This window comes from Callospermophilus lateralis, chromosome X (genome assembly GCF_048772815.1).
Source record: "Callospermophilus lateralis isolate mCalLat2 chromosome X, mCalLat2.hap1, whole genome shotgun sequence".
NCBI classification, from domain to species: Eukaryota; Metazoa; Chordata; class Mammalia; order Rodentia; family Sciuridae; genus Callospermophilus; species Callospermophilus lateralis.
The window spans coordinates 23,424,391-23,441,107 of record NC_135325.1 but is presented as its reverse complement, the minus strand read 5'-3'; the positions used below and the strand labels follow the sequence as shown (position 1 = coordinate 23,441,107).

At 33.7% G+C, this 16,717-nt stretch overlaps 1 protein-coding gene across 1 annotated transcript in view; it reads right to left on the bottom strand.

Moving 5' to 3' along the window:
• The window catches only part of Cfap47 (cilia and flagella associated protein 47), a 421,187-nt gene that overhangs the window by 63,049 nt on the left and 341,421 nt on the right, over nt 1-16,717 (bottom strand). Inside the window, exon 57 of the mRNA XM_077107522.1 lies at nt 15,236-15,334. Coding sequence (XP_076963637.1) covers nt 15,236-15,334 — 99 coding nt within the window. The remainder of the gene's footprint in view (nt 1-15,235; nt 15,335-16,717) is intronic.

Below are 16,717 nucleotides of genomic sequence, written 5' to 3'. Positions count from 1 at the left end.
TTTCTAGGAATTCTGCTTCAAATAAGAAAAAAATTAAAAAATAAGCAGAAAAGCAATGGCAGGGCCCATGTAATTACAGTGTTTATTTACATATGTTGATATTACAACATGCTGATATATGCTGTGGAAATCATCTAGGAGTAGGGAAGGGAGACATAGGTGAGATGAGGAATAATAGAAGTACAGTCATTAAAAAATGAGAAGAGGCAGGATCTGGGGCTCAAATAGAGGGGTGGGGTTGAGATGAGAGCAGAGACAATTTGATCCTAGCAATGAATGCAAAGTCAGACCTTTCTTTTTCTTTGTCTTCCACACATGTTTAGCTATTTGTGTACAAGTGTAGAAGAGACAGAGGGTTGATCTGTGCCTGATAGCTATAGACAGGATAACTGTTCCTAAAACTCTATTCTTCCATTTATTTATTTATTTTTATTAATTGTTCAAAACATTACAAAGGCTCTTGACATATCATATTTTATACATTTGATTCAAGTGGGTTATGAATTCCCATTTTACCCCATATACAGATTGCAGAATCACATCGGTTACACATCCACGTTTTTACATACAGCCACACTAGTGTCTGTTGTGTTCTGCTGCCTTTCCTATCCCCTACTATCTGCCTTCCCCTCCCCTCCCCTCCCATCTTCTCTCTCTACCCCATCTTCTGTAATTCATTTCTCTCTCTTGTTTTTTGAATAGAAGTGGTGAGAGAGGGCATCCCTGTCTTCTTCCAGATTTCAAAGGGAATGCCTTCAATTTTTCTCCCTTTAGAATGATGCTAGACTGAGGCTTAGCATAGATAGCTTTCACAATGTTGAGGTATGTTCCTGTTATCCCTAGGTTTTCTATTATTTTGAACATAAAGGAATGCTGTACTTTGTCGAATGCTTTTTCTGCATCTATCGAGATGATCATATGGTTCTTATCTTTAAGTCTATTAATGTGGTGAATAACATTTATTGATTTCCATATATTGAACCAGACTTGCATCCCAGGGATGAATCCTACTTGATCATGGTGCACAATTTTTTTGATATGTGTTTGTATCCGATTTGCCAGAATTTTATTGAGGATTTTTCTAGGTTCATTAGAGATATTGGTCTGTTGTTTTCTTTCTTTGAAGTATCTTTGTCTGGTTTCGGAATCAGGGTGATGTTGGCCTCATAGAATGAATTTGGAAGAGCTCCCTCTTTTTCTATTTCCTGAAATAACTTGAAAAGTATTGGTATTAATTCTTCTTTAAAGGTTTTGTAAAACCCCGCTGTATACCCATCCGGTCCTGGGCTTTTCTTGGTTGGTAGTCTTTTGATGGCTTCTTCTATTTCCTCCACTGATATTGGTCTGTTTAAATTGTGTGTATCCTCCTGACTCAGTCTGTGCAAATCATATGACTTAAGAAATTTATCGATGTCTTCACTATCTTCTATTTTATTGGAATATAGGGTTTCAAAATAATTTCTAATTATCTTCTGTATTTCTGTAGTGTCTGTTGTGATATTGCCTTTTTCATCCTGTATGTTAGTAATTTGAGTTCTCTCTCTTCTTCTCTTCATTAGCATGGCTAAGGGTCTGTCGATCTTATTTATTTTTTCGAAGAACCAACTTTTAGTTTTATCAATTTTTTTTTCTGTTTCAATTTCATTGATTTCCGCTCTGATTTTAATTATTTCTTGCCTTCTCCTACATTTGCTGTTGTTTTGCTCTTCCTTTTCTAGGGTTTTGAGATGAAGTGTGAGCTCATTTATTTGTTGTTTTTTTTTCTTTTTTTGAGGAATGAACTCCAGGCAATGAATTTCCCTCTTAAAACTGCTTTCATTGTGCCCATAGATTCCGATATGTTGTGTCTGTATTTTCATTTATCTCTAAGAATTTTTTGATTTCCTCTTTTATGTCTTCTGTAACCCATTGATCATTCAGTAACATATTGTTCATTTTCCAAGTGATGTAGGATTTTTCCTTCCTTCGTTTATCATTGATTTTCAGTTTCATTCCATTATTATCAGATAAGATGCTTGGTATTATCTCCACACCTTTGTATTTACTAAGGGTTGCCCTATGGCATAATATATGGTTTATTTTTGAGAAGGATCCATGTGCTGCTGAGAAAAAAGTATATCCACTTGATGATGGTTGATATATTCTATATATGTCAGTTAAATCTAGGTTATTGATTGTGTTATTGAGTTCTATAGTTTCTTTATTCAACTTTTGTTTGGAGGATCTGTCCAATGGTGAGAGAGGTGTGTTGAAGTCACCCATAATTATTGTGTTGTGGTCTATTTGATTCTTGAACTTGAGGAGAATTTGTTTTATGAACGTTGCAGTACCATTATTTGGTGCATAAATATTGATAATTGTTATGTCTTGTTGGTGAATGGTTCCTTTAAACAGTATATAATGTCCTTCCTTATCCCTTTTGATTAACTTAGTCTTGAAGTCTATTTTATTCGATATGAGGATAGCCACCCCTGCTTGCTTCCAAGGATGTGTGTGTGGTATGATTTTTTCCAGCCTTTCACCTTCAGCCTGTGTATGTCTTTTCCAATCAGATGTGTCTCCTGGAGGCAGCATATTGTTGGGTCTATTTTCTTAATCCAGGTTACCAGCCTATGTTGCTTTATTGGTGAGTTTAAGCCATTATCGTTTAGGGTTACTATTGAAATATGGTTTGTATTTCCAGTCATGTTTGATTATTTATATTTTTTTTTAAATTTGGTTTGTTTCTCCATGATTAGATTTTTTTCTCCCCCACTCTTGCTTTACTGAGGTACTTCCCACTGTTGGTTTTGGTTGTTGTTTTTCATTTCTTCCTCATGTAGTGTTTTGCTCAAGATGCTTTGCAATGCTGGTTTTCTGGCTGCGAATTCTTTTAACTTTTGTTTATCATGAAAGATTTTTATTTTGTTGTCGTACCTGAAGCTTAATTTTGCTGGATACAAAATTTTTGGTTGGCATCCATTGTCTTTCAGTGTTTGAAATACATTGCTCCAGGATCTTTTCACTTTCAGTTTCTGATGAAAAATCAGCCGTTAACCTCATTGGTTTCCCACTGAATGTAGTCTGCCTCATTTCTCTTGTAGCTTTTAATATTCTCTCTTTGTTCTGTATATTGTATATCTTCATACCAATGTGTCTTGGAGTTGGTCTACTGTAATTTTGTATGCTCGGTGTCCTGTATGCATCTAGAATTTGTACATCCGTTTCCTTTTTTATATCTGGAAAGTTTTCTAAAATTATTTCATTCAACAGATTGCTCATTCCCTTGGTTTGGAACTCTACACCTTCCTCTTTCCTGATGACTCTTAAGTTTGTTTTTTTTATGTTATCCCATATATCTTGGATGTTTTTCTCATGATTTCTTACCAGCTTTTCTGAGTTGGCTAGACTCTTTTCAAGATATTATATTTTGTCTTCATTGTCTGACGTTCTGACTTCTACTTGCTCCACTCTGCTAGTGATATTCTCATTTGAGTTTTTAATTTGGTTTATAGTTTCCTTCATTTCTAGGATTATTGTTTGATTTTTTTTTATAATCTCTATCTCCTGGTAAAGTTGCTTATTTGCTTCTTGAATCTGTTTATGTAATTTATTTTCAATGTGTTGTTTCGTTGTTTGAATTTGCTGTCTCATGTCCTCTTTAAGATTCCATTCCATCTGTATAAGGTATTCCTTGAGTTCTTTATTTGACCATTTTTCTGATGCCTCTAGGTTCTCCTGTAGATTTAGGCTGTCCTGCATTGTTTGTACTCCTTTTCTTCCTTGCTTTTTCATCATGCTTATGTTATTTCTGGCTCTGTTTGACTGCTGAGTTACTGTTTACTCCTATAAATTGATTTTGGTTTTGTGTATCTTTGGGGTCTCTCCTTTGTGATGGGAGACTATGACTAGAGATGATGAATTTTATTGCACTTTAAAGCAGATTCGTTCGTTTCATTAAATGCATACGGATTCTGATGGCATATAGCGATCTGCGGTTTTGTCTTGGGACTTATGTTTAGGACAAGTGATGTGATGATATAGAGGTTGGTATCTCTTGGCAACCTTGGAAGATTGTTCTACTGACTAGAGATATTAACAGTAGAAGGGTCTAGAGTACTTGGGGGTAGTTAGGGAATTGGTAGCACTATATACACTATATAACACCTCGGAACATTTACCTATACACATTTAGTAAATTACACATAAACAGCTTCGTAATGCTTGGGAGGAAAGGTATTAGAAGGGGAGAGAAGAAGTTGCTAAAGAGAATGAGAGTAAATAAGTAGAATTCAAGAAAAGGGGACTAAGGAAATTGAAAAGAAATGAAAAGACAAAAAAAAAAGAAGAAAAAAATAATGCAGTCTTAGAATTCGATTAACTTCTCTTCCAGTAGGTGGAGCTGTGCCCACCGGGCCAAGCTTCTCCTCTCCATACCAAGGAACCAATCCCTGTGAGGCGGCTCCTCCTCCCCCACTGGGCGGCTCTCCAATCCTGGGTGCCCAGGGCCTTTCCTGGTCTCCAGCTCGGTTGGCATCACCTCAAAAGATTCAAGGAGGAACTGAAGAGTTGTTTCTCTATTCAGCTGTTGCATCTGTAGTGCTGAGTCTCGGTGGTTTGGCGGCAAGATGCAGACAATCAACCAGAGACTGCACACGGGCAGCCTGAATTCACCTGCTCTGGGCTCGATGTGGGCTCTGAGGAGCGCAAACTGCTCGCCCTTGGTCCACTTCAGCCCAGCATTGCCAAGTGATTCTGAGCAAACAGCATTCAGTTGGTTTAAGACTCCCTTTGCCCACGCAGCTGAAGAGGTCACAGAATTGATCTCTCAGCACCCGCTGCCATGTTGGATCTCTCTTTATTCTTCCTTTTTATTGTAATTATATAATCATGGCCTTTGCTTTGATTTTGATTTAACTTTATTGTCTCCCATGTTAAGGCAGTCAGAGAATATGTCTCATCTTCACTGATATTAAGCATGACCATATGTGACTTAATTTGGCCAATGAAATGTGGTTTAGATGATAATATATAAGTGAAAAACTTAAGAGATAGTTTTGAATCTCTATTTGTCCTCTAATGCTTATTCTAGCCACAAGAAAGGAACATTCTAGGTATGTCCCACAGTGAGTAAATATATAGAGCAGTCCTTAATAGAATGGGTGAGGAGTGGGTAGGGAAGTATGAAGGAACTTTGGTTTGTGTAGAGGGGAGTTAGGGTAAGGGTGGGGTTGTGGGGATGGGAAGGACAGTAGAAAGAGACAGACATTATTACCCTATATACATGTATGATTACACTAGTGGAGTGACTCTGAACCATGTACAGCCAGAGGAATGAAAACGTGCTCCATTTGTGTACTGTATATCAAAATGCATTCTACTGTATAATAAATAAATTATTAATTAATTTTAAAATATATTCTCTTTGTCTATGAATTTTGGCAGCTTATTTGATCATCTATCAGTGGATCTTGCTTGTCTCAATTAGATATTTAGTATTTCTTAAGAACTCAAATCACTCAGTTAACTGTGTGTGTGTTTACATCTGGATTTTCTCTTATGCTCATATGATTGTGTTTATCTTTGTTCAATACAAAATTTCTGTCTATGTTTAACCAACACAAATTATGTAGGTTATCTAAAACTGTATTAGTGTTAAGTCTTCCAATTTTGCTAATCTTTCATAAAAATTTTATTTTTATACTCTAGTTCTTTGGTCTTTTCATGTATATTTTAGAATCAGTTTGTGAATACTCATAAAAAAATCTAATAGGAAATAGAAGTGGAAGGTATTTGATCAATAAATCAAATTGGGGAGCACTAACATTTTAACAATACTGAGTTTTCCTATCAATGATCATAATAAATCTTCCATTTATATAACCTTACTGGATTTTTTTCATCAGCATTTTATAGTATTCAGTATGTGAAATCTGCACATTTTGTTAGATTTTTATAGAAATATTGCAGTGTTCTTTTTTGATATTTTAAATGACATTTTAATGCCAAATTCTAATGGTCTTTTGCTAAAATTAGAAATGTAATTGGGCTTTGTACATTGATCTGAAGAAATCTTTAATTCTGTATCTTGAAAGATATTGTTGGTATGTAGACACTTCTGGACTGACAGTATTATTTTTTCTTTAATCTCTACATTACCTTGTAGTTTTCAAAAGCCTTTATTTTTGTCTGTGTAATGTCTTTTTTCCCCCTAATCAAGGAACGTCTAAGACTTTATTTACATTGTTTTCAGCAGATTAAATATGATTTCCCAAGGTTTGTGAATACTCACCTATTATTTTTTCTAATATTTTTCTTTCCTCTGCACTGTTCCTACAATCTCTTTGCATTCTAAAATTGCAATTATAATACTTTAGACTCATTACAGCTCACAACTCTTCAGTGCTCTTTTTTCTTTTATTTTATCTATAAATTACTGCTATTTCTATTGACAAATTTTGAAGATTACTAATTCTTGGTTATGTGAAATATACTCTTGTGATCATTGGAAACATTATTTCTCACTGTTTCTGTGTTTTCATTTCTAGTATTTCCATGTTAGTTTTAAAAAATTTTCATCTGATTGCTGAAATTACCCATCTAATCTATCACCTTGTCCATCTATTCTAATCAAAATTTAACTACATTAGTCATTGCTTCTTTGAATGTCCTGCTCCCATAGTTCTCACTAAACTGTTTCATGTTGAAGTTTGCTTCCTATCCTTGGTTTTCCTCTTAAAGTGTGTAATGTTCTTCTTGTCTTTTATATGCCTCATTATTTTTTGGTTGATATGATTTAGATATTTGGTGTCTCCTAAAAGCTCATGTGAGACAATGCAAGAAAAAGTAGAAGTTAAATGATTGGGTTATGGGAGAGCCTTAATCCTGATATAGATTAATTGAGTGGTGACTATAGGTAGTTAGGGTGTGGAATGAAGGTAGGTGGGTCATTGGGAACTTTTCTTTGGAGTATATTTGTTATGAGCAGAGCTCTTTCTTTCTCTCTCTCTCTCTCTCTCTCTCTCTCTCTCTCTCTCTCTCTCTCTCTCTCTCTCTCTCCTTCCTGGTACAAGCTGCCTTGCTGTTATCCTCCAGCACATGTGTCTGCCATGATGTTCAGCCTTGCTTCAGGCCCAGAGCAATGAAGTTGGCCTTCTATGAACAGAGCCCTCTGAAACTATGAGCCCCTCAAATAACTTTTTCCTCCTCTAATTGTTCTTGTCAGGTGTTTTTGGTCACAGCAATGCAAAAGCTGACTAAAACAGAAATTACCCATGGTTTAGAAGCTTTTGGAGCTTTTTGGAATTTGTGAGGAATTTTAAAAAGTTTAGGGATACAAGCTGGAAAAGCTTTAGATTGTTGTAAGCAGAGCTAAATGAGCAAGTCTGGTGGGAGTTCAAAAAATCAGAACACCGACAGGACTGAGGAAAGTAAAAACTGGGCTCATGAGGTCTCAAAGGAAAAGAAGAACTCCAGTGGAAATTGGATGAGAGGCCATTGGAGTTACATTCTGGCTAAGAATTTGTCTGCATTTAGCTCATGTCCTGAAACTTTCTGTGTGGTTGAATTTATTAAATTCAATGGACTTCTTAATCTGGTGGAAGAAATTGCTAAGCAGTATAGGATTTAGGTGTTGGCATGGATATTGCTGGCAGCTTTTTGCCAAGTTTATTATGATAATCATAAGAGCAGAAAGCAAAGCAGAAAGATTTGAAAATCTTTGGCCAGAAAACTGCTACTAAAATTTGGAATAAGTTGCAGTTGTTAAAGACATTACAGCCACTAAAGAAATGTTAAAGACTTTGCCCAGAGACCTAATAAAGATGGTTTGAGGGCAATTCAGGAATTGGCAAGACCACACACATCTGAGGTTTAAGGGAGTAAAAGTAAAAATTCCTTTGAGAAGAGTACAATGGGGCACTCTGCTTGCACAGCATTACCTAGGAAGTTGCTTCAGGTGCTCAGCCACTCAGGTATGCAGAGGCTAATGTAGCCATTGTCCCTGGAGGCTTGACTACTGCTCAAGATGGTGGCAGACCTCCATGTCAATCACATGGTGTTGGTTCTGGAGGATGCTGGAATCATTTAGGGGTCATTCTACCAAGATTTCAAAAGAAGGCTTGGGAGGCTAGGCCAAGTACCCCAGGGTCAGAGTCTCTGTAGGCAGCCTCTAAGAGAGTGATGTGTGGACAAGTGAGAAGGAAAGTGAAGCTGTAGTGGAGATCCTTGAGATTAAAAAATGCCAGTACTGTGGGATGTCTGCCCATGAATATTGCACGAATCTATTAGAGACAAGCCAAGAGAAGGGTCATGTAGCCTGCAACCAGCAAAGCCATAGGGGTGGAGCTACATCAGCCTTTTGGAGAGAACAGTACAATGCCATGTGCTCCAGATGCTAGATGTGGAGTTCAAGAATTTATTTGCCCAGCTAGATTATGGTCTTGCTTTGGTCCCATCCTTTCCTTCTATGCCCCCATTTCTTCACATGGAAATGTTCACTTTGTGTCTTTATATATTGGATAATATATAACTGGATTTGTTTTGTTTGGTTTGGTTTTTTTACATGGGCTTATGCTGAGAGTTTGCCTTAAGTTTCAGAGGAAACTTTGGACTTGGACTTTTGGGCAATGCTAACACTGTTGAGACTAGAGGACTCTTGAAAATGGACTAAATGCATTTTGCATTATTATATGAGCATGAGCTTTGGGGGGCTAGAGGTGGAATGTTATGGTTTATATATTAGGTGTCCCTCAAAAGCTCATGTGTGAGACAATGCAAGAAAGTTTAGAAGTGAAATGATTGGGCTTTGAGAGCCTTAACGCAATCACTGCATTAATCCCAGATAGGGATTAACCAAGTGGTGACTGTAGGTAGGTAGGGTGAACCTAGAGGAGGTGGGTCATTGGGGAAGAACCTTTGAGGTATATATGTTGTGAAGTGAGCTTAGTCTTTCTTTGCTTCCTGGTGCCATGTTCCCAGCTGCTTTCCTTTTCCATACTCTTCCACCATAATGTTCTCCTCATCTCAGGCCCTTAGAAATGGTGTCGGCCATATATGGACTGAGACCTCTGAAACCATGAGCACCAAAATAAACCTTTCCTCTTCTAATTGTTCTTGTCAGGTCTTTTGTTCACAGCAGTGAAAAAGTTGACTAAAACAGCTGAGATTGATAGAATTGTGCTTAGTGTGGGGGCTAACTTTACCAAAGGCTTTTTCTCAATGTCAACTTCATTCTCAGCTTTAACTTTTCCCATGCACTGTACCTCATATAGAATCAGCTTTTTGCAACTCATTCAGTGCTAGTTGGCATACAATATTTGTTAATCTAGCAGTGGAATTGTGAGGGCAGTGTTTTCTGGTGTTCTGAGTAAGTTTCATTCTTAGCCAGGAATCATGTCCCTGATCTTCAGGACTTGTCCTTCTCAGTTTTATTGCCCCTTCCCTAGCTGAATGCACATTGCGTTTCAATTCTCCAAGATCCCTACATCTTCCAAATGTGCCAATGTAGTTTTATCGCTCTGAAGGTACCTGTCTTGGCTTAGATTTTTAGGTGACTTGATTTTCCTATGACTTCAAAATGTGATTTTTTTTTTAAATTATGAAGGTTCATATTTTTCATCATTTTATTGTGTTGTAAATAGGAACAATATCTTTTCCATTGCCAAACACTTGAACATTGCTGAGCAGAAGCTGGAAGTGCCAAGTGACATATTTTAAAATGAGAAAACGCAAAAGGTCTAGAGGGTAAGTTTCTTGCCTGCAGTTATATTAATTGGTGACAGGGTAGAGTTCCCTGTAACCTTGTCAGCAAATCACTGTTTCTATGAACTAGTTACTGGCTCAGGAAAATATTTTATTACAAAGAAATTTTCTCTGAGGCACACTTCTCTTAAATGGTGATTGTGATAATGGCACTTTGTTTATATAATGAGACATAATTTTTAATACATTTTATCTGTTTCTGTTCTGGAAATATGTTTATTTTACTTTTGGAAACCGTATCAGTAATGAACCTTTTTAAATGAAGTAGCGTTTATTTCTGGATGAACTTGGTTTCACTACCAAGAAATTATTGATATATTCTTTTAAAAAGCTGTCATTTTACCCTTTGTTACTTAACAGAAAACATGGTTGTTGCATTTAAAGCTAGTAAATTCTAAAATACACCTTCTTTGAGTAATTTCTGTTGGTCATGTAAGGGATTGCAAAATTAGAACAACAATAATATTAATAATGAAACCAAGAGCAGTGGCAATAAAAACAAAAGTACCCTAAATTTGTATATCCCAGGACTGTGGGGTAACTCAGTGGTAGAATAGGGATTTAGCGTGTGTGTGTGTGTGTGTGTGTGTGTGTGTGTGTGTATCCTTATATCAAATTCTTGAAATGCAGCTTATTGTTGCCACATTTACTACCTAGATTAATGCTGAATTAGAATAGTTTCTTGGCACAACTCACATTGCTTAAAAGTATACTGCATGATCTACTCATGATCTTTCCATATATTGTTTCATTAATTAATTTACATAAAAATTTTACTTAAAAATACAACACAATAAAATAAGGGTCAAATCATGTATTATTTTGGAGAAGGATTTTGGCTTTAATTCACAGCCAATAATATAGCTTGGCTGTGAATTAAAGCCAAATAATTGTAACCATGAAGTCCTCTCTTGAACATTTATGGAATCATTTTGTGAAAATAATCATTTAAGTTGAGTAATATGTGTCACCATTTAAATATTATAGGCATGTAGTAAGTAGGAAGAAAAATAGTTTATCATAAAGTACATGTGAAACAGTAATAATTAAAGTCTTCAGATAAAAATGATAAGGTTGCTGGCAGAATTTTGTCTTTGTTCTATGCTGTTGATGGGCTATTTTTTAGATAAAAGCCTCAAATTTTATTATTTGAAAGTCACAAATTATCATGCAATATGTATATGAATAAATTAATGAAAATAGCCTAAGTTAATATAGATTATACTGTTTCAGTCAAAACCAGAACATACATTCTCTGCCTACAAACCTAATTCTCAATCCTTGTACCTTGGCAACCTTTCTAGGTTCTATATCAAATTATGTGTATATATTTATAAAGTGACACCTCGTTCTCTAGTGTTACAGTATAATATGTAATAATGCTAATCCATTGCCATTTTTGAAATATTACAATCAGATGACCCAGGAAGATGTTTCAGGTAAGATTTGTTTCAAAGATTTAATCTTGATTTTGCTTCAGTGCCATTTGATTCCTTGTCCATAAAAGAGAGAAAAAGTACAGGGCAAGTCTTATAAATTTATCAACTTTGTAGAAGGATGTCCTCTGAAATCACAATTTACATTCAGTCTTGTCTCATTCTTGGTTACTCGACCTAATTAAGTTCATAGACAAAAGTTTCAAAGTGAAGACTGGCAGGCTAAGATTCAGCACTGATAGAAACACCATTTCTTTTCCTCCTGCCTAGTTCTTATCATCAGTTTTGAAAGATAACAAAAAGGACTACAAATCTGCTAAAAATAAAATGAAGTATTTAGCTACCTACATATAACCAGAAATTAAAGAGCAATAAAGATGATATAAATGCTTTTTCCAGTAAGAAAACAATAGTGTCAAAGGCTAGAGTTCTAGTATAGGTCACTATCTAACTATATATAGGTCTAAATGACATCATAAGTGCAAAGGAATGAAAAATTTCTGAAAGAAGTTAATATGAGCAATGTTTACAGAAATTATTTTTCTTCATATCCTTTAGTCACATACAGGCCACAATTTTGGTAAAGTCAGCTTTAGACAGGAAAGGTGAATTGAATAGCTCCTACCATGGAATGAAGAGGCACCATTAACATTTAGGGAACATAAACTAGTCTACCCAGCTGTCCCCTGACTTCTGTTTAATACTTAGTGCTTACTTGAATTGAATGAAATGCACTGTCATATCATATGGCAAATGGAGAGTGCAAGTTTAGAAGATCCTTGCTGAATCATTTCAGCTGAGGGTAACATTTACACATTTACATTTATACTTCCTGGCCATATACAAATTTGAAAAACATCATGTCCTCCATGTGGAAACACATAGTATTAGAGAAAAAAAAGAAAAGCCCTAGGGAATCCTGTCATGAAGAAACAATTTTTAGCTCAGTATTCCCAATCTTTTAAAGGATATTGCTAAGTTGTTGCCTTTTGTTTGTTTCTGGTTTTAGTTCTTAGTAACATGCATTTGTAAAAACTGGTCAACAATAATATCATTTTCCAGTTCTTTTATATCACCAAGGAAATGTTGCATGTTGAAGTAGAAAAACTTAGTTTTAGGATTATAAGTACTTTTCTTGTTCAGGATAATATAGCTAAAGGAAAGTTTTACAGTATGGCCAAAAATGTCTCAATGTCTCCAAAAATGTTAATAGCAGTATAAGAAGCTGAGCTCCCATTTCTGTTGTAATTTTAATGTTTATAATCCCTAATTCAGTAGAAAAAACTCCTAAGACTAATATTATAGCATATAAGAATGTCAGAGAAAACAAGGAATTCCTAGAAAATAAGCCCCTTTGGAGATTTTATTATATAGAGCGGTAGGGAGTACATCTTGAACTATGCTCTACACAGGCAGGGTATACATTGTTTACCATAACAATCAACTCACAATGGAAGCTTGAAAAATCAATAAGGAATCCAGCAGAAAATTGGATTAAATTTGAAAACTATTTGAAGACAATAAAAGCAATATAAGTCATAATTAAATAAGCGCATTTAACCACTAATCAAATTGGAAATATTAATATAGGGACACAAAATTCTTGGTTTCTATGTTGTATAGAAATTGCATTATATGTAATTACTAACTGGATTATTTAAAACAGTACTGCTACTGAAAGCTTTATAATTTTGTCATGCAAACATGGGCTTTATTGACATTTATAAATACTATACTGAAAAATATTAAGAAAATGAATAGTTCTGAATAAGAAGATTAAATATCATAAAGATATAGTCCTCTCCAAGTTTGTCTATAGGTTTAATGTAACTGCAATATGTTAATGAGATTTATTTTGGAATTTGATATAAAAGTTATTCTAAAGTTTTTACAGAAAGATAATAGATGAAGAGATGAAATAAATAATTCTAAAGAAACTGTAAAGAAAGAAATAGAATAATAAAACAAAACCATGGGGTTTAAACTATGGCACTGGCACAACACCTAAACTACTGATCCATGGAACAAAATGTATATGATCCAAATATAGGATGTTACACTGCAAAAACAAATAGCAACAGAATGACTATTATTGTTCAACAAGAAGAGAAATGAAAGGAATTAAGAAAATGAATATCCCTGAACAATGAAAGGCAAATGAAATAAAAAGTTGCCTACCCACCTGTAATACTTCCCTATTAAACATAGAGAAGAAAAAAATGTAGTTGAATTTTCCATTGATTTCACAATGGGAAAAGACATTTGTAGAATAAATGGAAGAAATTTTGAAAAAAAAATAAAATGGCTTATATATTTAATAAGTAAGTAAAACTAAGTATACACAGATGAATTAAATGTTTCTAGAAATAAAACAAACTTTTGGCATTAAGGCTGTTTTCAATTGCTTTTTGCTAGCACAGAGGATGTAATATCAAATATATTTTGGCATGAATCAACTATATTTTGATTATTTTTAAAAAATATTTCACCAGAATTGGTATTGGTATTAAATGATGATCATTTCAGAGTTTCATTCTATACATTACAAAAAGTGCTTTCTAGACTCTATGCAATGATTTATATTCCTATTAGCACTGTTTTTTTCCAATTTCACATAGAAACTTTAACATTGGTAGTGCCATTAAAATACAAAAAAAAAAAAAAAATACAAAACTGCAAAACAAACAAAAAAAGAAAAAAGAATAATTAGGTAGTCAATGTTTAAATCAACATCTATTAATTAAACATCTATGTTAATTAAATTATTTAACATCTATGTCATTAATAACCAGAGATCAGTGTCTATTTGGTTATTAATGGCACTAATATATTTTCAACCATTCTTTTGCCATCTCTATTTTCTCCTTTACAAACTGTTGTTTGTACTCCTTTTAATGCATTGCAAAGAAATATAAAGCAGGGGCTGGGGCTGTAGCTCAGTGGCAGAGCACTTGCCTAGCATGTATGAGGCACTAGTTCCATCTTTAGCAGCAAATTGAAAAAATAAACAAATAAAATAAAGGTATTCTGTCCTTCTACAATTACAAAAAAAAAATTAAAAATAAATATAAAGCAAAGATTTTGAAATCAGACATAGGCAATTCACCTCTGCCATTAAACAAGTGTTTAAATTCTGTGTAAGTTAATTTTTCTGAATTTCAATTTTTTCAATTCAATGAGAATAATAATACCTATATCATGAAATTTTGCATTAAATTAGATGAATCGATAATACTCAATAATAAGTGACTATAGTAAATGGAAGAAGGTTATAAGGATGCTAATAGTCATGATTTCAATTAGTATATTTGCATTAACCACATTAACAAAATTTGTCCTTTATTATATAAACCAAAATCATTTTTTTATAATTTAAAAATATTTTAAGCAAATTCATAATTTTTGAGCTTTGGATTTTTAAGCAACTTCATTATATCTTAGATTGTTTTCCTATTCATTAATATTCACATGGGTTAAATGTACAGAAGAAACATATGTACAACTTTTAATACATTTGCAAGGAATCATTAGCTATGCAAAGATGTAATTATTTTTCCTGAGATCGAGTAGTCTTAGCACACTAGTTATTTTTAATTTTCCAAAATTTTCCTTGACTTACACACACCCATGTATTAAGTGGCATGACTTATAAACATTCAAGATTTCAAAAATAGGAGGCTAAGGCAACTGGCAACATAATAAGATCCAGTTCATTGAAGCAGAAAGAAGAGGGAGAAGGAAAAGGAGGGTAAAGAAGGTAAAGAAGAAGGAGGAGGAAAAAAAGAAAGAAAAGAAGGGGAAGGAAAGGAGGAAGAAAAATACAAAAGTAAACTATTTACTTCGGTGCTACATTTGAATAGAAAAACAATGTAAATGCTCTACAGATACATAAAGGTTACACTATCCATGATTTTCTATCAATTTACATAAATTTGTTTCAAAAATTTAAAATTGTATTTTAATTTGTATCAAATATTTATTAAGACAATGGAAAGAAGCATTAAATCTTAAATGTAGTAGTATACAGAATGACAGAATATAAGGCAGAAATTCTATACCTTGTATATGACTCAGAGAATTAAACTGGAAAGCAGAATTCTCATTGATGAAGCTATCCCAACATTGGTCGATGAGAAGATGCCTGAGCTGTTCATGATCTAATTTAAAAAATGAAGTGATATTACATTTCAATGTAACATTCAAGAAGACAAACATCAGTGGAGATGGAAATAGAATGGAAATATTCATCTAATGGGAAATTTCTTAGACAAATATTTTTCAAAGTATATTTTGACATGAATTTTAAATGACATTTTTGAAGAACATATCAAACATTTAAAAAGGTACTCTCTATAATATTAAAGTCATATAAAATCTACTCATAAACTTTTGAAATTTTAACTATTCAAATAATAAATGTTATTGAGAACCTGTTTGAGCCTGCTATCTAAAAATGAAATGCATGATACACACACACACACACACACACACACACACACATGTGGGTGTATGTATGTGTGTATGTGTATATATATACACATATATAGTCAGAGAATGTGTGTATATACATGTATATATAAAGATTTATACAACAATAAACCAATATACATAAATGTGCATTAATTTTCTATGAAAATGATAATTTCTGTTATATTAAATACACGTTAATTGTGCTACATTTCAAAAGTCAATATGCATATATTGAAAATGCTAAAAAGTATCCACTAAGATAGGTGAATGATTTTTTTAAAAAAAACTGTTTAGAAGTGATTTTGTGAAGATGAATGTTTTGAAAAGTGTAATCTCCCAATAACTTACATAGAAATAGCTTATGATAGTAGGACCTAAATCGAGACCTAACAAAAAGGAGTAACTGAGTGTGGACCTGGGAATCTGAATTTTGATAAGTTCCCAATTATTGTTTCTTGGACTTCAGGAGCTAGTTATTAATCAAGAATCAGGTAAAATGAGCTACAAGTATTAAGGTATGTGAATACTATCTAAAAATAAATTTTAAGCAAGGTGAGTTTTAGATTGTTCATCTAAAAAGTAGTTATAATTAGTCTACATCTATTTTACTTAGTACAAAAATATTAGTTTTTTGTCATAAGCAAAGTGAACTTGGATGTATAATCTAATTGAACTAAGGTATTAAAGAGACTATTAATATCTTCAAAATTGCAACTTCCTTGCTTAAGTCTCAAATCTCTCAATACTATTTATTTATTAACTCCAAAGTATAAAATCTTGAATTTGGGAAGGATTTTGAGGGCATGGAACATTTTCTTACACCTATTTAGCTCTCTTCTTATGTATAAAACTGTGTTCACACTGATTGGCAATTTGTTATGATTACTATATAGTTAACATAAACATTTATTCAACTCTGAATGTGCTTTAGATAAGACTCAGAGGGCCTTCAGGGACAAGATTTTCATAAACTAATCTACCCTGTGAAATGAAATGCACTGAGTCATCTCTGTGTCCCCAAAGTGTGATTAACTTATCATAATTATGCTACATTGTATGCTTTATTACTT